The 22,440-nt window shown below is 47.5% G+C and overlaps 1 protein-coding gene across 7 annotated transcripts in view; it reads right to left on the reverse strand.

Moving 5' to 3' along the window:
- Nucleotides 1-509: 509 nt before the first annotated feature.
- The window catches only part of LOC138261974 (peroxisomal carnitine O-octanoyltransferase-like), a 580,533-nt gene continuing 558,602 nt past the window's right edge, over nucleotides 510-22,440 (reverse strand). For all 7 annotated transcript variants that reach the window (XM_069211577.1, XM_069211579.1, XM_069211576.1 and 4 more), the window contains one exon: nucleotides 510-806. In XM_069211577.1, the coding sequence (XP_069067678.1) occupies nucleotides 686-806 (121 nt within the window). In that variant the 3' untranslated portion in view covers nucleotides 510-685. The remainder of the gene's footprint in view (nucleotides 807-22,440) is intronic.

Raw genomic sequence — 22,440 nt, forward strand, 5'->3', positions numbered from 1 at the left:
AGTGGGCATTTTTCTGCACTTACTGCAATCTGTGCCTTACAGCCTGTCTCCAATCCACATCTGGCCTGTGCTGGTTGACAGCTCCCTTTGTGCATCTAAACCTGTGTGGTGTATTTTTGTGGTGTTTTCACTGTGGTACAGTATGAGGTATTGCACAAATACTTCACACATTTCCTTCTAAGTTAAGCCTGCCCGCTCTGTGCCAAGCTAAAAGAGGGTGAGAAAATGATAATTGGGATTGTGTTGTGACCTAACCTGAGTAGGAATAGTGGTCCCTACTTGGACAAGGGTGTATACCTCTGCCAACTAGAGAAACCCAATTTCTAACACTGCTGTAAAAATAAACTGAGTAAAATGTGTGAGAACAAGTAACATAGAAAAGTACACAGAAGTAGCATATTTTCATTTTGCAGTGTCTCTTTAAATATATTCTTATTTAATTTTCATTGCTACCGTAAAGTTTTGTGTCACTGTGTAAAGAAATAATAACAGACTTTGTATTTTGCTCTATTGTAATTTTATTAAATGCTAACATGGTTTGTGAGTTCTTCCGGAGGTTAGTTTAGTTGAATCAAGTAATTCTGTCTTATGCAGTAATGGTCACCCTACACAACCAGCGTTCACCATCCTCAGTGGTAGATGAGACTAAGCAGCACGATATACACTTGTATCTTCTGAACTTTCTCTACTGCGGGGGTGTGGGTACCAGCTCAGCAATCTCGTGAAATGTTTGGAACAGAGTCTTCAGCAGCTTTTCTGGGTCTGTAGTGGCACAGGATTTCCAGGCTGAGCAAGACACAACAAACCTGACAGAGCAAATTTTAAAAAAGTATTAACTTTAGACGCAACATAAAAAGAGATTTATACAACATACTTCAGTTAATGTTTACCAAAAAAGAGCCAGATAAAAAGGAAGGGCTCCTAGTCTCAAGTTGAAACATAAAGTGATAAACTTTCTGTACAATGACATATCTTCATAAAATTGTTTCATTTTTTTCCAATTGGAATACAGATAGCAGTAAGAACATCAAACTGCAAGTATATGGTAAAACATACAGTGGGAAATAGGGGCAGTGGGCAATTCAGGTTAGTTGGTTGGACCCGTGAAGTGGTAACCTTCAGGAACAAGCTCTAGCAGGCAGATTCCGATGCTGGCTCAGTATTCCCTGCTGGAACACTGGTACCTGGGTTTCACACGACTACACAGGCCCATTCCAGACTGGCAGTTCAGACACCAAAACTTTCATCAGTGAACTCTTCAAGGCTTCAAGTGTAGTAGAAAATGTGCTTGGGGCGCTATTATTATTAAGCCGTGCTTATTTTGAGCCCATGGGGGTTGCCTGTATGGACACGCACTAATTTTTTGGGATGCGGCCTATGTTTGCATCACACCTTGACCGAGCGCAAGAGAGGAAGGCAGAAAAGGAGAAAAGGAGGAAGACAAACACAGGAAAATAATAACAAAGGAAGAAAACAGGGATTATAAGGAACCCGCTAGGACAAGAAAAAAAAAGACATGAAGTGTATGGTGGGGGAAGAAAGATCCATGAGCTTGAATCTAAATGAGTCAGTCTTGGCATTCGGTAGAGACAAGGTGGCCTACCACATACCTGAGGAATCTGTGCTTTTATTTCTTATCACAAATGTAAAAATTATGCTAATTCAACACTGTCATTCTGCAAGTGAAGATATGTTGCATTTGTCCACAGCGACAGACCTGCGAGAGCTGGTAATGAGACGTTTGTGTTATCTTTCAACTTGCATATTTTGAAAATATGCCGTTAACAGAGGGAAAGCAAAATCAGATACGTAAATGTGAGGATTTGGGTGTAATATGATATGCCTGGGAGGTATTATCATGCAGTACACTCACAAATACCATTTTGGGTCCAGTCAGGTACAGTTTACTTAACCTAAAGCTCGACCCTGGGTAGCTGTGGCTGTGAGAAGTAGGGCTTAGAAAAGGAACAATGTGTAAAGCGTTTAACAGCACCAAACAACAGAATAAGAAAGTCACACAACGTGAAAGAAACAACACACAAATGTATAAAACATAGATTGGATTCTTATGAATTTAAAGAGACCTTAAGCTTCAAAATCCACAGAAGGGTTTCAGAGATACAGACTTTAGAAGCAATAAATAACTTTTATAAAAACCATACAGCCAACAGAAAGTTTGGAAGCTTTTGAAAATATCTAAAACTTAATTCGGCAACTCTGGCCTCAGTTGGGTGACCAACTCCGGAAAGACAGAGGTCTAGGGGCCAGAAACGATACTTTGGGCAGTTACCTGGCCATCAGAGCATTTTTAAGGCAAGACCCAAACTATATAGGATGGCCGCCATAGACATCAATGGTGTGGTCTTGATGCTGAGGGATGCAGGCAAAAAGATACTCAAAGGATTCTCCGGTTGTGGTGTGGTAGATTGGAGTGCCTTTGTGGGTGTTCCTTGGCACACGGGTGAAGTGGGGCAAACTTGGCCACAGAAGTCAGGGTCCCTCAAAGTGCTCTAACTTGCAGTAACAGGCCAGCTGACGCACCCTGCACCCTGGCTGGGGCAAAATCTGTTGGTGTGGGCTAGTGTCCCCTGGGTATGACAAAACCAGTCCAGGACAGCACTCCCAAGATCAGCAGACAAGGGTGCAGGTTTTAACTATCTCTGATTTGTCCTCTTGTGTGCCAGGTGACTGATAGCAACAAAACGTCTGCGGGGGCTACCAACTTTACGCCTTGGACAACTCTTGTGCCTCTGGAGCAGATTCCAGGAGATGAAAATGAGTTACTTACCTGTAACTGCAGTTGTCCAGTATTGGTATCTTTCATAGAATCACATTTGAATTATTCCCCGTCGTCAAAGTGGGAGTCCCACGGTACCATAATAAAGCAGTATGTGAGAACTAAAATAGGCTACAATGCTAGTAGGTCATCAGTTCAGTAGCGTATGGATGTCCTTTTTGATAAAAGGAGCAAACTTGAACCATGATCAATTAGGTGCTAGCACCCTCTAAAACACTAATTAACCAGTATTGTCTGGGCCATTTGGGGGCTATCAAGATGAGTTGACAGTGCTCCATTTTCATCATCCTGAGAGTCCTGGGAAGTAACAGGAAGAGGGGAAAAGCATATGCATTGAAAGGGCATTCCCCCATGACCCCGAGAGCGGATATTGACTGGCAAAGAGTTGGCATCTGGCGTTCTTGTGTCACAAAGACATCTAATGCTGGTTTGCCCCAGCGTGAGAAGATTTTTTCCACTTCAAGTTGAACCAGTTCCCACTCGTGGCAACTGTTGCCTGTTCCGTGTGTCAGCCCGAGTGTTGTCTACACATAACACATGTTCAGCACGGAAAGAGATTTTGTGAATCGTGAGCCAATTCCAAAAAGCTTACGCTTCTTGAGAAAAGGAAAGAGATCGGTATATACTGGTCATGTCGTCTGTATGGACCAACACAGAGGAGCCTGTTATTCGTGGTAGAAAAGCTTGTGGCTTGAGGAATAATGCTTTCAATTCTAGGGGATTGATGTGTATCAGTTTCTGATGCTTGGACCTTTTTCCTTTGATCTATAGGTCCTGCAAATGACTGCTTACACCCTCCAGGGAAGCCCCAGATGTGATGACGAAGTCTGGAACTGGAGCAAGGAACTTCAGTGTAGGAAAGTCACTCTTTATGTCATGGTTATCCCCACTTTCGGCCTGCTGTCAGTTTGCTTGGACTGTTTTCACTGGGATCCTGCTAACCAGGACCCCAGTGATTGTGCTCTCTCCCTCTAAATGTGATTGCTTAGGACTTTGCACACCCCACAATTGGCATACTGGTGCCCCCATATAAGTCTGTAGTGTATAGTACTTAGGTACCCAGGGCACTGGGGCACCAGGGGTTCCCAATGAGCTGCAGCATATATTATGCCACCCATGGAAGCCCACGCAAAATGTGTCTGCAGGCCTACCATTTCATCCTGCATCAAAAGGTGCAAGCAACCTTCCACCACAGGTCTCTGTACCCGGTCAGTGTACGTCATCCCTATGCTAGGCCCTCCTAGCCTAGAGGGCAGGGTGCAGGTCCCTGTGTGTGAGAGCACTCCTGCATGAGCAAAGCTGCCCCTACGAACTCCAGCTCCATTACATTGGGCCTCGTAAGTGTGGGGAAGCCATTTTACCCGTGTACTGAACACAGGTGTCCAGCTACCTGAAGGTAACTCCAATCCTGGGCATTTTTGGTATCAAACATGTCGGTATCATACCCCAATACCGCTGACAGTATTGGTTGTATGATTCCATGCACTCTGGGGGCTCCTCAGAGGACAGGTTTCTGCCCTCCTGCTGCTTAACAAGCTCAGACAGAGGAAGACGGAACTAAGGATTTCCTGTGGGATTTCCTGTGTTTGTAACACCCTCTCCCTTGGAAATAGGTGTTACATGGATTGGGAGGGGATAGCCTCCCCAAGCCACTGGTATGCTTGAAGGACACATTTGGTGCCCTCCTTGCATACACCGGTTTGCACTAGTCAAGGGACCCCCGTTCCCTGCTCTGGCACGAAACTGGACAACGGAAAGGGGAATGGTCACTCCCCTGTCCATCACCACCCTAGGGGTGGCACCCAGAGCTACTCTAAGTGGCCACTTGATTCTGCCATCTTGAATCCAGAGGCCCCTGGGAGCATCGGAGTGTGCAGGTCAGCCAGGTGACGTCACAGCCCCCTCCTGATAGGTGGTCACCTTGTAGGTGACCAAGCCCCCCTTCCTGGGCTATTTAGGGTCTCCCTCTTGGGTGGGTCCTCATATTTGAAGTGTAAGATTCCACCAGGATCCCTCTGCATCATTTACTTCATCTTCTGACCACTGGAACTGCAACTGGACTCCTCAGGAACCAACAATCTGCAACTCCAGTGACAACTCCGCTTTGCAACATTGTTTCTCTGGATTCTTTCAGCAACTGCAACATTTCCCTTGCTGTGCATCCTCTGAGGTCAATTAGACTCCAGTCTGCACCAAGAAGTAAGAAAGAGTCACTCCTCTGCATCTGCAGGCACCAACTGCAACAATGACTGGCTGCGTGGACCTGCTTTCCTCCGGAACTGCGTGGGTCCTACATCACAGGTTGTATTCTGGAATGGTCCCCTTTGTTCTCTCTGCCAGCTATCCAACTTGGGAGACAGCAAGCCCTTGCCTCACGTTGCAGGACAGTCTCCCTGTGCATCACAACTCTTGCAGCTGCCAATGTTTGTTTGCTCCTCCTCCAAGGGATCTTCAGGCTTCATGTAGTCCCGGCCCCCAGTACTTCTTCCTGCCAAACACAGTCTCCTCTCTGCTGCTCCCACGACATGGGACTCCTCTCCAGGTGTGCTGAGTGGGACTCGCTGTGACTTGCTGTGCCTGCTGGCAGTGGGTTGCCTGTGGGGACTGGATCCTCTTCTGGTACTCACCCTACTGCTGAGGGTCACACCGAACTCCCCTCCTTGGGTCGAGTCCCCTGGGCCTTGCTGGTTCTCTTTAGCCTTGCAACACATCTTATTCTTCTGCATTTACCAAGGCTTGTTGTTGGTCTGCCTGCACCACTGACCCACTGCAATCCGACCTCCGACGTGGGACACCATCTGCATCACTTCAGGGACTTCTCTTCAGCTCCTGTGCTGTACAGCTGGTTTTCATCATCCTCCGTCGACCTGGTCCTGCATCCATAGAAGGGTGGGTAGTGGCTCCTGCCAAAACCGGACACACCATCACGAACTGGACTTGGTCCCCTTCCTTGTCTGCCACCTTTGGGTTCTTCTAGTCTGGACTGGGTCTTGCACAATTCCTTTCCAAAGTTCTCCTGTTGGGTTAGGGGAAAACCAGGTACTTACCTCTGCTCTCCTGGTCGCTCTGGTCACTCTCATACTCACGTCTTGGGGTTCCTAATTCCTCCAGCTCCCCTCTAACGATTCCACATCTTGCATTCCACTAATTTAGTATATAGTTTGGCCCTCCCCTAGGGCCTACACTGTTTTCTAAGACTTTTGCCAATGCTTGTTGTTTTTATGCTCCTTACTGATTGCTATTGGGTACATAATTAGTGTGTTTACTTACCTCCAGCTGGGGGGACTGCCTATAGTGTTCTAGTATTTGTGTTACCATAATAAAGTACCTTTATTTTTCTAACACTGTGTGGTTCTTTCATGTGTGATAGTGCTGTGTGACTGCAGTGGTATTACATAAGCTTTGCAAGTCTCCGAGATAAGTCTTGGCTGCTCATACACAGCTTCCTCTAGAGAGCCCTGGCTTTCTAGACACTGCCTACACTTCACTAATAGGGGATACCTGGACCTGGTATAAGGTGATAACACCATAGGTGCTCCCCACACACCAGGCCAGCTTCCTACAGTCAGGCCCTGGGAGATATGATCTATGCAGGACCACCACTTCTGTGCTCCCACCACCCTCTGAGTAATACTTATCAAGTCCTTGAAAGACCCATGAAATTGGATACATTTCTTCTGTAGCTCCTCTTGTAGTGGTCTCATCTTTAGTTGCGCTAGAGGTACGAGGTTTATTGTAGAGGAGATCATCCCCAGGAGTAACTTAAAGAGTCTTGCAGAAATTGACCTTCTTTTGGAGATTTTGAGAGCGAGAGTGGATAGCTTCTGTTGTCTGTCTTCTGAAAGGGAACCTTTGCTTTTGATTGTGTTCAGATTGGCATCCAGAAAGATCAATCTTTGGGTTGGCGTGGTGGATGTTTTTTTGGTAGTTTAGAGTGAAACCCAGTCTGTGAAATAGTGAGAGACAGGCCCTGGTGGCTTGGGATGCTTATTGCGGTGATGAAGCTTTCAGCTGCCAATCGTCTAAGAAGGGAAACACCTGATAACCTTGTTTGTGAAGTGCAGCTGCCAGAGACATTTTGTGAAAATTCTAGGGGATGACTTCAGTCCGAAAGGAAGAATTCTGAGCTGGTAATGGGTACCGGTTACAGTAAAGCGGAGGTATTTGCGATGCTTGGGATGAATGGGGATGTGCAAGTAGGCATCCTGCAATTTAAATGATGTCATGTGGTCTCCACTGTTCAGAAGGTGAAGGATGTGTCTCCATTCCCCTGTTTTCTTTCTCACCAGGAAGAACAAGGAATTAAAACCCAGTCTTCGTTGACGAATGGGAACCTTCTCTATCATGCCCTTGGAAAGCATTAGCAATGCTTTCCTTCCTCAGTAAGTAAAGATGGGGTGTGTACATTCCTCTTGGAGGATGGTTTGGTGGTCTTTGCACAAACCCCATGATATGTCTGTAGCTTACTAAATCCAATGCCCATTTGTCTGATGATATCTCCTTCCATTGGTGGAGGAAGTTTGAGATGTTTGTGCCTACCTGATGAATGGAAGGAGAAGGTGTAGCCGGTATCTGGTCCAAGTCATTGTTTTCGCCTTGGGTCAGGAGCTTGGGGGTGAGCGGGGGGGCTGTTTCCTTTGTGCATCTTGCTTGCTGTAGGCTGCTGCTGGTGGCTGGCGATAGGCCTGATGGTAGGAGGGCATGTATTGGGATTGGGATGATAATTGTTGGGGTCGCTAGTAGCCACCTCTACAAGAAGGGAAACCTCTCTCTCTGGCTCCTCGAAAGGACACCCTTTTAAACTGCAAAGTGCCAAGAAACCTGGCAGTGTCCGTGCCTGTTTTAATAGCCAATAAGAAGATGTTGTCTATGTGCTTGCCAAATATGGTTTTGCAATCGTAGGCCATGTCCAAGATCTTAGATTGGACCTCCGGTCGAAAGGATGTGGGCTTCAACCATTATTGGCACCATAAAACCGCTGCTCCGGCTAAGTGGTAGAAACCTGTGAAGGCTATGTCTAGGATGCAATTGATGCTCTCAGAAGAAGTACGCTCGCCTGCCTGCAGTATCTTCTTTGCCTCTGACCTTTTGTCCTCCGGGATGAGGTTGATGAAGCTGCTGACATCTGGTGGTCATATCGCCCTAGGATTGCTGGGGTGTTGGCTACATGGACGTTTATGATAGACATAAGGGAGAACCTCTTGCCCACATTGTCTAAATGTTTTCCTTCCTGATCTGGTGGAGCAGATATTGAAAGGGAAGAGTTCTTGGAGTGCCTGCGAGCAGCCTGGGAGACAAAAGAATCAGCCTTGGGACAGACAATCAAACAAGCCGGGGAATCTTCTGTGGCCTTATACGTTTTATCGAGCCAAGGTGGAACTGGAGGAACCATAGATGGTTTCTTCATAATTTTATGCTTCGGGCTCCAGATGTAGTCAATAATGGGGATGGCTCTCACTGATCTTCTGGCCTGCTCCTTAAAATCATGAAAAAAGCAGTCTGACTGAGTAACAGAAGTTGGGCGATGAAAACATGTTGCAGCTCTGTCTACTAAATTGTGAAAGCCCCCAATGTCTTCCGGGGGAGAGTGTGAGGGGTTGGAGGAGATGGAACAGGGGCTAAATAGTCGCCCCACTCGGCATGAGGGTGTTGTGGTGCAATAATCTCTCCCTCTTCTCGCTCTTCTTCCAGAGAGGTATCATCCTCCCTAGGAGATACAGCAATGGTTGCGGTTGGTTTAAGCCTAGGTGTTGGTGGAGAAGGAATGTTCTTTGGCATTGTCGGTGCAATGGATTGAGACTGCGGCGGTTGCTGCTGATCCTGATTAGAATCTGGGAACCTCCTTCTGTAGTCTTGCAGCATGGCCTGCAAGTCTTGGACTAGGGAGGTAGGCATGTCTACAACCTCGTGTCTAGGTGGGGTATAATCATACTGTTCATATTGTTTGCCATGCAGAGTGTAATAGGACTTGTAGTGCTGGTCATTGTATTCATCAGCGTCATCATCCTGATATTTAACATGGAGTTGTGAGAGACTGTGTGCATCTCCAAAAAGGTCCCTCGTCCTCAGAGTCTTCCCGATTTAATAGGTGGCTCAGAAACAAGGATGACACTTTATTTGGGGAGATTTCTTCTGGATGCAAAGCAGCTTTTGTGACTTTGGCAACCTTAATAGAAGTTGTTGCCTCCATGGATGACAAACTAGAGGATGTAATTGTAAACTGTGGAACTGCAGGTATCATGTGTCTCGTCATTGATGATGTTGCCATCGTCGGTGCTGTCGTTGACGTGGTCTCATTGTCAGTGGTGTTGACGACGACAGTCTCGTCAACGCTGGTGTCAACGACAACCGTCTCATCGGCAGCGGAGGTGGCGTAGATGGTGGGACCATCGATGGTAGGCTTGTCGACGGTGATGTATAGGTCGTCAATGGTTCTTTAGTAGCAGGTTGTTTCGTCAATGGATGGAGGTATATACCTTAGCAGATGAGATTGGAGTATCAATGGATGTAGTTAACGATGCTGCTGATGACGATGGCCTCCTCAATGAGACGGCAGTGACAGTAGCTGTGGTACCCATTGCCAACTCTAGCATTGACAGTGGTGTCATCGTCAATGGAGTTCTAAGTGGAGTTTTTGTTCTCATCGTTCAGAAGAAGGAGAGAGGTGGTGAGTCTCCTTTTTCTTCAGGGATGGAGTGGATGGTTGTGAGGAGGCTGACCCTGTGGAGACAAGAGGAATTTTCTCCTTTTTGCAAAGGTCCTTGTGGTCAGTTTTCAAAGCCTTTCTGCTCCCCTCATGATCCCCTTGGTCAGATGATCTTGACCTTTTATGGGGCTTTGTAGTGGTGTCACTGTCCTCACCTGAAGAACTGGATCTCTGGGATCTGGAGTTCAGTAGCCTCAGAAGCAGTTTTTTTCTTTGTCTGCAATGTTTTTGAGGAGAAGGTTCAGCACATCTTACACTCCTTCTCCTGATGTTGTGGGTAAAGGCAATATAAACAGGTTCTATGTGTGTCATCCACATGCTGTCTTTTCTTCTCACACGACTTGCAGGAACGAAAAAGACCTCTCTTGGATAAATCAGACATTGTAGATGTAGTAAAGTTGGTTCTTACAGGAAAAACCTGAGCAGAGCAGGGAGACTCCCTTCACACATCGTGCAGTAGTAAATCTGAAGGAATCAGCCTCTCTTGGGAGTGTTCTAGAGAGTGTTAACACCTGATTGTTGTAGTTCAAGTTTGTTCCTTTTTTTAAAGACGACCTAGATAGGCTAATACGCTGATGGCCTACTGCCATTATAGCCTATTATAGTTCTCACATACTTCTTTATTATGGTACAGTCAGACTCCTACTTCGACGACGGGGAATGATTCAAGCATGTGAATCTATGAAAGATCCAATACTGGATAACAGCAGACTGATCCTTGACGTCACTGCTGTGTAGGGAATCAACTTTTCCCGAGCCAGGAGCTGTAGGCACAGACCAAACATTGGTAGCCCAAACTGCAGCAAGTACAATTGTTATGAGTGTGCAGCCTCTCTTTGTGCGGGTCCAAAGGCACCTGGGCAGTCCTTCTTTAATCCTCTCTCTGATTCCAATGTGAGGGTACCAGAGGTGTAATATTTATCCCAGGAAAGCGCCCTGAGGGGACCATGAGGTTACTAGCCACTGGCCTACTGGTTATCCTCCATCTTGTGACGAGGTTGCTGTGACGCGTGGCATCGGGCTATCCCAGAATGCCACATTCTTGACCCTTTCAAGATGGTACGACCCTTTCTCGGTCGTCGGGGCCTTGGTAGCTCACCTTAGAGGTGTGGCTACCTGAGGCCTACAAGCCCACAGCAAAACCAGTTTGGGGGTGAGTATCCCCTCTCTGGCCCTGTCTCCATGATTTCTACAGGAACAAAAGGCATCCTGCTCAGGGGTGTTGGGCTGGGTGCACATCAAAGGTGGCTTTCTCCTTTGAAGGTCACCTCTCAGCTAACCCCCCTAAGTGGCCAGGCAGAGGAGGTAACACCTCGCTGCTGCAGCACTGCCTTTGTTCTTGAGTCTGGAAGTCATTCACACGTCTCCCCAGGTGTGATGAAGATGTCTGTGTGTATGTGTGCCTTTGTGAGGTCACTGGACAAGAAGAGCTCAGAGTGGCAACTTTCTAAAAGTTGTCTACCTTTAATAATTACATTAATTTTGACCTGGCCATTGGGTTGCAGTTAGTGGCACAATTAATTTGATACTTTACATGACCTAGTTTGGTACTCCCAGTCAAAGGTTAGATGGTTTGGGATGCCACCTGCTAACTCAGTATTAGCCAATGGGCTAACAACTTTACCCACAGCAAAACAAAAATGTGGAAGTGTTGCTGTTAAGACATATCGAAAAATATATGTCTTACTTAACAAAATACAGCTCACTGCCATAGGACACTGTAGTCCTTCCTTAGGGGAGACACATATGATGTTAAGGGACAGAGTGGCTTTGCCATTGGTTTAAATGGCAAAGTCAAATTGGCAGTGAAAACACTGTCCTTCCAGTCTGGAGTGGCACGCTGGGAGCCATTTCGTATCTTGTCAAACGGGCCTGAGTGGACACTGTCTGACATGCCCTAGGTACCACATACTAGGGACTTATAAGTAAGTACGGCTATTCCGGCTGGTTGTATCCAATTCAACAGTTAATTTGTGTGGGGTTAAAACTCTGGCACTGAGGTCTGGTTAGCATGCCTCAGTGCACCCTCAGAGTTGAAAAAACAGCAGCATCAGTCCAAAAATGTGGGGGTCAACATGCAAAAAGAGGCATTTCCTTACAGTAAAGAAGACAAGAAGATTTTTGAGTCCAGGCTCAGTACTGTTACTGAGGGAGTCAGGCTCTGAGCCCAGAGAAGATGTCTAAGAGGCCTCAGCAGTTAACAACAGCCACTGGCCGTAAGCCCTCTTAGCAATGCCAGCTCTTACCCGCTCCAGACAAGGCTTATGCCAACAGTTTTAAGCTTCAACTCCAAGCCATGTCTTCATCTTAAGGAAAACATTTTGGCCCAACCTCCACAACAGGAGGCAGATCCAATGCCCCTAAAGAAAAAGAAAAAGAAGAATAAGTTACTTACTGTAACTGTAGATCTCCAGTACTGGAAACTTTCATAGATTCATATGCTTGAATCCTTCCCCGTCGTTGAGATGGGAGTCACCGGTATTATACAAAAGCAATGCTCTAATGTACATAAACATTACAGGCATTAGGTCTTTAGATTAGTAACATATCATAGTCATTTTGTAAAAATTGTCCAAACTCAAGAATCCACCAATCAGGTTACACCACTCTCTAGAACCCTGCTGTGAGGAGCTGTATTCCCCCAGATTTTCTGAGCATAAGTGGTAATGGAAAGACCATACTGAGAAAATGAAGGTGAGCTCCTCAGGGGAGGTGGGTGGGTCTGATGTGAATCTATCAGTTTCCAATATTGGAGAACTACAGTTACAGGTAAGTAACTTTTTTCTTACTCTAGAATTGGAACTTTCATAGATTCACATGCTTGAATCAGAATAGCAAGCAGTAACTAGCACAAGCTCTGTAGTTAGACATATAAACATTATGGCATTATAAAGCAGTATGAGCACTTTTTACAGTTATGTTTGACTATAAATATGATAATGTCAGAATTGCAAAATTATTGAAAATGTGCCTTTGTACAGTAAAAAGCGGATGGTGGGAAATACCAAATGGCTCACCTACATTGGAACAGATGTCTGAGTACTGCCTGCCCAACCGCTGCATCCCTGAGTGTTTCAGTATCTAGGCATTAGTGCCTTATGAAGGTATGTGCTGTTTTCCACATTGCAGCTTGGCAGATGTCCGGCAATGACACCCCTGAAAATAGTGCACAGGGTGTGGAAACGGCTCTAGCTGAATGTGCGTGCACCTTAGAATCCAAAAGTAGACCAGCTTTCTGATGGCAATGTACAAATGCACTTGTAATCCATTGAGAAATAGTCTGTTTAGTAACTAGCAACCCTTTTCTAGGGTTACTGAAAGCTATGAAAAATTGATTTGACTTTCTAAAAGCTTTTGTCCTGTCCTAATAAAACTTGAGACACCGCTTAAGGTCTAGCGAGTGGGGGGATCTTTCCGCCACTGTTTGAGGCCTAGGGAAGAATGTCTTCAATACCACAGGTTTGTTAAGATGAAAGTCTGTGGGGATCTTGGGTATGAATTTAGGATTGGTGCGTAAGATAACTCTATCCTCTTTGAATTGTACAAAAGGTTCCTGTATTGTGAATGCTTGTATTTCACCAACCCTATGTGCAGATGTAATCGCAACGAGGAGTGCTACCTTCCATGTTAGATATTTGATGCCCTCCTTATGAATGGGCTCAAATGGTTTCTTCATCAGCTGCCCAAGAACCGTCTTTCAATTGCCATGTAGAGGAGGGGCTCTTACTGGAGGATAGGATCCAAAAAGACCCTTTAAGAATTGCATTATGAGCCTCTGAGACCAAAGCGATGGTTTACCAGACATTCTCCTAAACTGCTAGATTCAATAGGTAAGGTAAAATCTTGTCTGGAGAGGAAGACAGAGGATGTACATTAGCAGACCTGCACCACAAACAGAATTGTTTCCACTTTAGGTGGTATGTCTTGTTTGTGCTATCCGCCCAGGCTTTAGCTAGAATTACTTTGCAATCATTAGGGATGTTCAAATGGCCGAATTAATTTAACACAGGAACCATGCCGATAAGCTTAGCGATTTGGGATCTGGATGTCTCACTTGTCCCTGGTTCATGGTGAGCAACTAAGGAATTGGCTTTATTTTTATAGTTGGACATACAGACATTAATAGTAGCTCCCTGTACCACTGTTGGCGTGGCCACGCAAGGGCTATTAGTATTATCTGGCAGGGCTCTGACTTGATCTTGCTGATCACTCTCAGGAGAAGAGGAATTGGAGGAAACATTCCAGACCATGTGTAGGAAGTTGGCTCTGTATGTGCTATTTCAAAGTAAGGAATAGCATGCACAGAGTCCAAGGGTTCCCCTTAGAGGTAAAATAGTGGTAAAAAGAGATAATACTAATGCTCTATTTTGTGGTAGTGTGGTCGAGCAGTAGGCTTATCCAAGGAGTAGTGTTAAGCATTTGTTGTACATACACATAGACAATAAATGAGGTACACACACTCAGAGACAAATCCAGCCAATAGGTTTTGTTATAGAAAAATATCTTTTCTTAGTTTATTTTAAGAACCACAGGTTCAAATTGTACATGTAATATCTTATTTGAAAGGTATTGCAGGTAAGTACTCTAGGAACTTTGAATCATTACTTTAGCATGTATACTTTTTACATAAAACACAATAAGCTGTTTTAAAAGTGGACACAGTGCAATTTTCACAGTTCCTGGGGGAGGTAAGTTTTTGTTAGTTTTGTCAGGTAAGTAAATCACTTACAAGTCTCAGGTTTGGGTCCAAGGTAGCCCACCGTTGGGGGTTCAGAGCAACCCCAAAGTTATCACACCAGCAGCTCAGGGCCGGTCAGGTGCAAAGGTCAAAGAGGTGCCCAAAACGCATAGGCTATAATGGAGAGCAGGGGGTGCCCCGGTTCCAGTCTGCCAGCAGGTAAGTACCCGCGTCTTCGGAGGGCAGACCAGGGGGGTTTTGTAGGGCACCGGGGGGGACACAAGTTCACACAGAAAGTACACCCTCAGCAGCGCGGGGGCGGCCGGGTGCAGTGTGCAAACAAGCGTCGGGTTTCCTTTAGTTTTCAATGGGAGACCAAGGGGTCTCTTCAGCAATGCAGGCAGGCAAGGGGGGGGGCTCCTCGGGGTAGCCACCACCTGGGCAAGGGAGAGGGCCTCCTGGGGGTCACTCCTGCACAGAAGTTCCGTTTCTTTAGGGGCTGGGGGCTGCGGGTGCAGGGTCTTTCCCAGCCGTCGGGAAATGGAGTTCAGACAGTCGCAGTCAGGGGGAGCCTGGGGATTCCCTCTGCAGGCGTCGCTGTGGGGGCTCAGGGGGGACAACTTTGGTTACTCACAGTCGTAGAGTCGCCAGAGGGTCCTCCCTGAGTTGGTTGTTCTCCACCAGTCGAGTCGGGGTCGCCGGGTGCAGTGTTGCAAGTCTCACGCTTCTTGCGGGGAGTTGCAGGGGTCTTTAAATCTGCTCCTTGTAACAAAGTTGCAGTTCTTTTGGAGCAGTGCCGCTGTCCTCGAGAGTTTCTTGTCTTTTTCGAAGCAGGGCAGTCCTCAGAGGATTCAGAGGTCGCTGGTCCCTTGGAAAGCGTCGCTGGAGCAGGTTTCTTTGGAAGGCAGGAGACAGGCCGGTAAGTCTGGGGCCAAGGCAGTTGGTGTCTTCTGTTCTTCCTCTGCAGGGGTTTGTCAGCTCAGCAGTCCTTCTTCTTGTTAGTTGCAGGAATCTAAATTCTTAGGTTCAGGGGAGCCCTTAAATACTAAATTTAAGGGCGTGTTTAGGTCTGGGGGGTTAGTAGCCAATGGCTACTAGCCCTGAGGGTGAGTACACCCTCTTTGTGCCTCCTCCCAAGGGGAGGGGGCCACATCCCTAATCCTATTGGGGGAATCCTCCATCTGCAATATGGAGGATTTCTAAAAGTTAGAGTCACTTCAGCTCAGGACACCTTAGGGGCTGTCCTGACTGGCCAGTGACTCCTCCTTGTTGTTTTCTTTGTTTCCTCCAGCCTTGCCGCCAAAAGTGGGGGCCGTGGCCGGAGGGGGCGGGCAACTCCACTAAGCTGGAGTGTCCTGCGGTGCTGTGACAAAGGGGTGAGCCTTTGAGGCTCACCGCCAGGTGTTACAGCTCCTGCCTGGGGGAGGTGTTAGCATCTCCACCCAGTGCAGGCTTTGTTACTGGCCTCAGAGTGACAAAGGCACTCTCCCCATGGGGCCAGCAACATGTCTCTAGTGTGGCAGGCTGCTGGAACCAGTCAGCCTACACAGATAGTCGGTTAGGTTTCAGGGGGCACCTCTAAGGTGCCCTCTGTGGTGTATTTTACAATAAAATGTACACTGGCATCAGTGTGCATTTATTGTGCTGAGAAGTTTGATACCAAACTTCCCAGTTTTCAGTGTAGCCATTATGGTGCTGTGGAGTTCGTGTAAAACAGACTCCCAGACCATATACTCTTATGGCTACCCTGCACTTACAATGTCTAAGGTATTGCTTAGACACTGTAGGGGCACAGTGCTCATGCACTGGCGCCCTCACCTATGGTATAGTGCACCCTGCCTTAGGGCTGTAAGGCCTACTAGAGGGGTGACTTATCTATACCTGCATAGGCAGTGAGAGGCTGGCATGGCACCCTGAGGGGAGTGCCATGTCGACTTACTCGTTTTGTTCTCACCAGCACACACAAGCTGGCAAGCAGTGTGTCTGTGCTGAGTGAGGGGTCTCCAGGGTGGCATAAGACATGCTGCAGCCCTTAGAGACCTTCCCTGGCATCAGGGTCCTTGGTACCAGAGGTACCAGTTACAAGGGACTTATCTGGATGCCAGGGTGTGCCAATTGTGGAATCAAAAGCACATTTTAGGTGAAAGAACACTGGTGCTGGGGCCTGGTTAGCAGGGTCCCAGCACACTTCTCAGTCAAGTCAGCATCAGTATCAGGCAAAAAGTGGGGGGTAACTGCAACAGGGAGCCATTTCTTTACACAAGCCCCCCCCAGCCCACAGGCCAGGAGACTCAGCCAAAGCTGGGAGAGTCTTCCTAGTCTGTCAGGCGAGGAAGAGTAGAGGAAATAGGCTGGTTTGTTGCAGGGCCTACTCTGCCTTACATCCTCCTGTCCAGGTCATTCCCTCTGGGGAACTGACCCACTTCCACAGTGATAGGACCTAATCTGAACTGCCTCTTGTCTGTGCTTTTAATGTCTTCACCCATTCTCTCTATTTTGGGGTTAGAGGTATCCACCTCTGCTAATCTTATTTTAGCCAGGGTCACCCCTAGCTTACCCAAAGAGGTTACCCAGAGCTGGAGTAACCCCACCATGACCAACAGGGTCAGGGGGCCTAACTTGCTATTTGGCATGGGGTCTGACCACCATGCCAAGGATAGTGCAGCCATAAAGGCTAACACCCAGCAGAGGCCACTAACAGCTGTCAGCGCCCAGAACCACACCTTTAGCTCTTCACCTACAAGGGAAGGGGCTAAGTTACAGGCTTCTTTGGGTTCAGGGTGCCTGTCTGCTGTATTAGAGTGGGGGGTTACCACATCTTGTAGTAAACACCCTTCTTCCACTCTTTCTTCTGTTAGCTGAGGGGCCACCCACTCAGACTTAACAGTTGCCTGACTAGCCAGGACTTCTTGTGGGTCAGGTTGGACTTTATCAGAGCCACTTTTGGAGTTCTCCCCTACTGGAGCAGAATCTCCTTGGCTTGCTGGAACCTTGGCTAAAGGTTGTCCACCTTTCCTACTCTGTTTCCTTTTCTTTTTCTTCTGGGGCCTACTTGCATTTACTGCAGAGGCAGGAACTCCAGAATCCTTGGGAGAGGACTGGCACTGGACCAGTTCCTCTCTTGGGCTCTGACTAACCTCTGGGTAGTCATTTCCAAGGAGACAATCAAGGGGGAGGTCTGTACTGACTACCACCCTTCTCCAGCTAAAAGTCCCACCCACTTCTATGGGCACAAAAGCCACAGGCCTATCAGTGACCCTGTCTGGGCTAACTCTTACTCTGGCAGTCTCACCTGGGATGTACTGGTTTGAGAACACCAGCCTGTCATGCACAATAGTGTGACTGGCACAAGTGTCTCTCAGGGCAGTGGCTGGGATTCCATTCACCAGAGGTGGTGGAAGTGTCTACTTCCCTCTGGAATCTCCAACTCACCTGTTGGACCCTTTTTCCAGTTGAAGGCTATGAAGACCTCCTCATCTGAGGAGTCATCCCCAATGGCTACACTGGTTACCCCTGGGATTTTGCTAGGGGGTTTGTTTTTGGGACAAGAAGTGACCTTGGTGTGGTGCCCTGTCTGTCTACAGTTATGGCACCATGCCTTAGTGGCATCCCAGTTCTTACCCTGGTACCCAGCTTTGTTTTGGGTTGTGTCTTGGGGCCCACCCATCTGTTCTGGTTTTTGGGGGCCTACAGAGGACTCTTTTTCTTTGTTTCTAATGTCACCCACTTTCTCCTGGGGAGTCTTTGTAACCCCTTTCTTTTGGTCACCCCCAGTGGAAGTTTTGGTTACCCTAGTCTTGACCCAATGGTCCGCCTTCTTTCCCAATTCTTGGGGAGAAATTGGTCCTAGGTCTACCAGATACTGATGCAACTTTTCATTGAAGCAGTTACTTAAAATGTGTTCTTTCATAAACAAATTATAAAGCCCAACATAGTCATGCACTTCATTTCCAGTTACCCAACCATCCAGTGTTTTCACTGAGTAGTCTACAAAATCAACCCAGGTCTGGCTCGAGGATTTTTGAGCCCCCCTGAACCTAATCCTGTACTCCTCAGTGGAGAATCCAAAGCCCTCAATCAGGGTACCCTTCATGAGGTCATAAGATTCTGCATCTTTTCCAGAGAGTGTGAGGAGTCTATCCCTACACTTTCCAGTGAACATTTCCCAAAGGAGAGCACCCCAGTGAGATCTGTTTACTTTTCTGGTTGCACAAGCCCTCTCAAAAGCTGTGAACCATTTGGTGATGTCATCACCATCTTCATATTTAGTTACAATCCCTTTAGGGATTTTCAACATGTTAGGAGAATCTCTGACCCTATTTATGTTGCTGCCACCATTGATGGGTCCTAGGCCCATCTCTTGTCTTTCCCTTTCTATGGCTAGGATCTGTCTTTCCAAAGCCAATCTTTTGGCCATCCTGGCTAACTGGATGTCCTCTTCACTGGAGTTATCCTCAGTGATTTCAGAGAGGTTGGTCCCTCCTGTGAGGGAGCCAGCATCTCTGACTATTATGCTTGGAGTCAGGGCTTGAGAGGCCCTGTCTTCCCTAGATAGGACTGGTAGGGGGGAATCACCCTCCAAGTCACTATCATCATCCTCTGTGTTGCCATTCTCAGAGGGGTTGGCTCTTTCAAACTCTGCCAAAAGCTCCTGGAGCTGTAGTTTGGAAGGTCTGGGGCCCATTACTATTTTCTTTAGTTTACAGAGTGACCTTAGCTCCCTCATCTTAAGATGGAGGTAAGGTGTGGTGTCGAGTTCCACCACATTCATCTCTGCACTAGACGTTATGCTTCTAAAAGTTGGAATACTTTTTAAGAATCTAAAACTAGTTCTAGGTTCTAATTCAAACTTTTACCAAACTTTTAAACTCTAAAAGAAATGCTAAACAGGATCTAACACAAGGCCCTAGCAGGTCTTTTAAGAATTTAGAAAAATTTCAAATTGCAAAAACAATTTCTAATGACAATTTTTGGAATTTGTCGTGTGATCAGGTATTGGCTGAGTAGTCCAGCAAATGCAAAGTCTTGTACCCCACCGCTGATCCACCAATGTAGGAAGTTGGCTCTGTATGTGCTATTTCAAAGTAAGGAATAGCATGCACAGAGTCAAAGGGTTCCCCTTAGAGGTAAAATAGTGGTAAAAAGAGATAATACTAATGCTCTATTTTGTGGTAGTGTGGTCGAGCAGTAGGCTTATCCAAGGAGTAGTGTTAAGCATTTCTTGTACATACACATAGACAATAAATGAGGTACACACACTCAGAGACAAATCCAGCCAATAGGTTTTGTTATAGGTTGGGCACCAGGGGGGACACAAGTCCACACAGAAAGTACACCCTCAGCAGCGCGGGGGCGGCCTGGTGCAGTGTGCAAACAAGCGTCGGGTTTCCTTTAGTTTTCAATGGGAGACCAAGGGGTCTCTTCAGCGATGCAGGCAGGCAAGGGGGGGGCTCCTCGGGGTAGCCACCACCTGGGCAAGGGAGAGGGCCTCCTGGGGGTCACTCCTGCACAGAAGTTCCGTTTCTTTAGGGGCTGGGGGCTGCGGGTGCAGGGTCTTTCCCAGCCGTCGGGAAATGGAGTTCAGACAGTCGCGATCAGGGGGAGCCTGGGGGAGCCAGGGGGAGCCTGGGGATTCCCTCTGCAGGCGTCGCTGTGGGGGCTCAGGGGGGACAACTTTAGTTACTCACAGTCGTAGAGTCGCCGGAGGGTCCTCCCTGAGTTGGTTGTTCTCCACCAGTCGAGTCGGGGTCGCCGGGTGCAGTGTTGCAAGTCTCACGCTTCTTGCGGGGAGTTGCAGGGGTCTTTAAATCTGCTCCTTGTAACAAAGTTGCAGTTCTTTTGGAGCAGTGCCGCTGTCCTCGGGAGTTTCTTGTCTTTTTCAAAGCAGGGCAGTCCTCAGAGGATTCAGAGGTCGCTGGTCCCTTGGAAAGCGTCGCTGGAGCAGGTTTCTTTGGAAGGCAGGAGACAGGCCGGTAAGTCTGGGGCCAAGGCAGTTGGTGTCTTCTGTTCTTCCTCTGCAGGGGTTTGTCAGCTCAGCAGTCCTTCTTCTTGTTAGTTGCAGGAATCTAAATTCTTAGGTTCAGGGGAGCCCTTAAATACTAAATTTAAGGGCGTGTTTAGGTCTGGGGGGTTAGTAGCCAATGGCTACTAGCCCTGAGGGTGAGTACACCCTCTTTGTGCCTCCTCCCAAGGGGAGGGGGTCACATCCCTAATCCTATTGGGGGAATCCTCCATCTGCAAGATGGAGGATTTCTAAAAGTTAGAGTCACTTCAGCTCAGGACACCTTAGGGGCTGTCCTGACTGGCCAGTGACTCCTCCTTGTTGTTTTCTTTGTTTCCTCCTGCCTTGCCGCCAAAAGTGGGGGCCGTGGCCGGAGGGGGCGGCCAACTCCACTAAGCTGGAGTGTCCTGCGGTGCTGTGACAAAGGGGTGAGCCTTTGAGGCTCACCGCCAGGTGTTACAGCTCCTGCCTGGGGGAGGTGTTAGCATCTCCACCCAGTGCAGGCTTTGTTACTGGCCTCAGAGTGACAAAGGCACTCTCCCCATGGGGCCAGCAACATGTCTCTAGTGTGGCAGGCTGCTGGAACCAGTCAGCCTACACAGATAGTCGGTTAGGTTTCAGGGGCACCTCTAAGGTGCCCTCTGTGGTGTATTTTACAATAAAATGTACACTGGCATCAGTGTGCATTTATTGTGCTGAGAAGTTTGATACCAAACTTCCCAGTTTTCAGTGTAGCCATTATGGTGCTGTGGAGTTCGTGTAAAACAGACTCCCAGACCATATACTCTTATGGCTACCCTGCACTTACAATGTCTAAGGTATTGCTTAGACACTGTAGGGGCACAGTGCTCATGCACTGGTGCCCTCACCTATGGTATAGTGCACCCTGCCTTAGGGCTGTAAGGCCTACTAGAGGGGTGACTTATCTATACCTGCATAGGCAGTGAGAGGCTGGCATGGCACCCTGAGGGGAGTGCCATGTCGACTTACTCGTTTTGTTCTCACCAGCACACACAAGCTGGCAAGCAGAGTGTCTGTGCTGAGTGAGGGGTCTCCAGGGTGGCATAAGACATGCTGCAGCCCTTAGAGACCTTCCCTGGCATCAGGGCCCTTGGTACCAGAGGTACCAGTTACAAGGGACTTATCTGGATGCCAGGGTGTGCCAATTGTGGAATCAAAAGCACATTTTAGGTGAAAGAACACTGGTGCTGGGGCCTGGTTAGCAGGGTCCCAGCACACTTCTCAGTCAAGTCAGCATCAGTATCAGGCAAAAAGTGGGGGGTAACTGCAACAGGGAGCCATTTCTTTACACCATGCAATCGAAAAGGCATCACCCCTTTTCAAGCTGTAGCAGTTCCTTCCCACCCCCGTGCCCCCTCAGCGCCTTGAGACCCTAGCGGGTGAGTAGTGCGCTTTACAAATGCTTGATTGATTGATTTTGGTGATGTCTGCTTGTGTTAAACCGGCATTTGGCGTTCTGGGAGGTCGCGAAGAGATCCAAGTTCAGTTTGCCTCACTGAAGGAATATTCCGTCCAGTGTTCGTTGGTCTAATTCCCATTTGTGAGCAGATGTTGTCAGTCTGCTTAGAGAATCTGCAAAGGCACTTTAATGGCCTGGGACGTGTTCTGCCTTTATGCGCACCAAATGCTGAATGCATCATTTCCAAATGGTTTGTGCTTCTTCAGATAGAAGATGGGAGCAAGTTCCACCTTGCTTGTTAAAGTAGAGCATTGTTGTGGTATTGTCCTTTATGACAAGCACTGCTGACACGCAAATTGTTGGAAGAAAGGCTTGTAACTCCAAATATATTGCCCTCAGTTCGAGGAGGTTGATATGAAGAGTGCGGTGAGAAGTGGGAGATTTGCCGCTAACTTGAACATCCTGTAGGTATGCGCCCCATCCCTCCATTGATGCCACTGTTGTTTTGGTTAACAGGGGAGTTTGAGCTAAAAAGTGTAGTCCTCCCAAGACATTTGCATGAACTGTACACCAGTTAAAAGATGCTATCATGTGTGGAGTTACTTGTATTATGTCTTCGAAGGACCCTTACACCTGTTTCCACTCCTTGTGTAGCTCCTCTTGGAGTGGGCACATATGAAGGCAACAGTAGGGAATCAGATTTATACAAGATGACATCATCCCTATCAACGATTTGTACAGTCGAACTGAAAGAGACTTTCTTCTCTGTATTCGCTTCGCTAGGGCGATTAGTTTCTCTTGTCTCTCTAGCATTGGGTAAGCTTTGGCTCTTTCCGTA

Source organism: Pleurodeles waltl, chromosome 10 (genome assembly GCF_031143425.1).
Source record: "Pleurodeles waltl isolate 20211129_DDA chromosome 10, aPleWal1.hap1.20221129, whole genome shotgun sequence".
Taxonomy (NCBI): Eukaryota; Metazoa; Chordata; class Amphibia; order Caudata; family Salamandridae; genus Pleurodeles; species Pleurodeles waltl.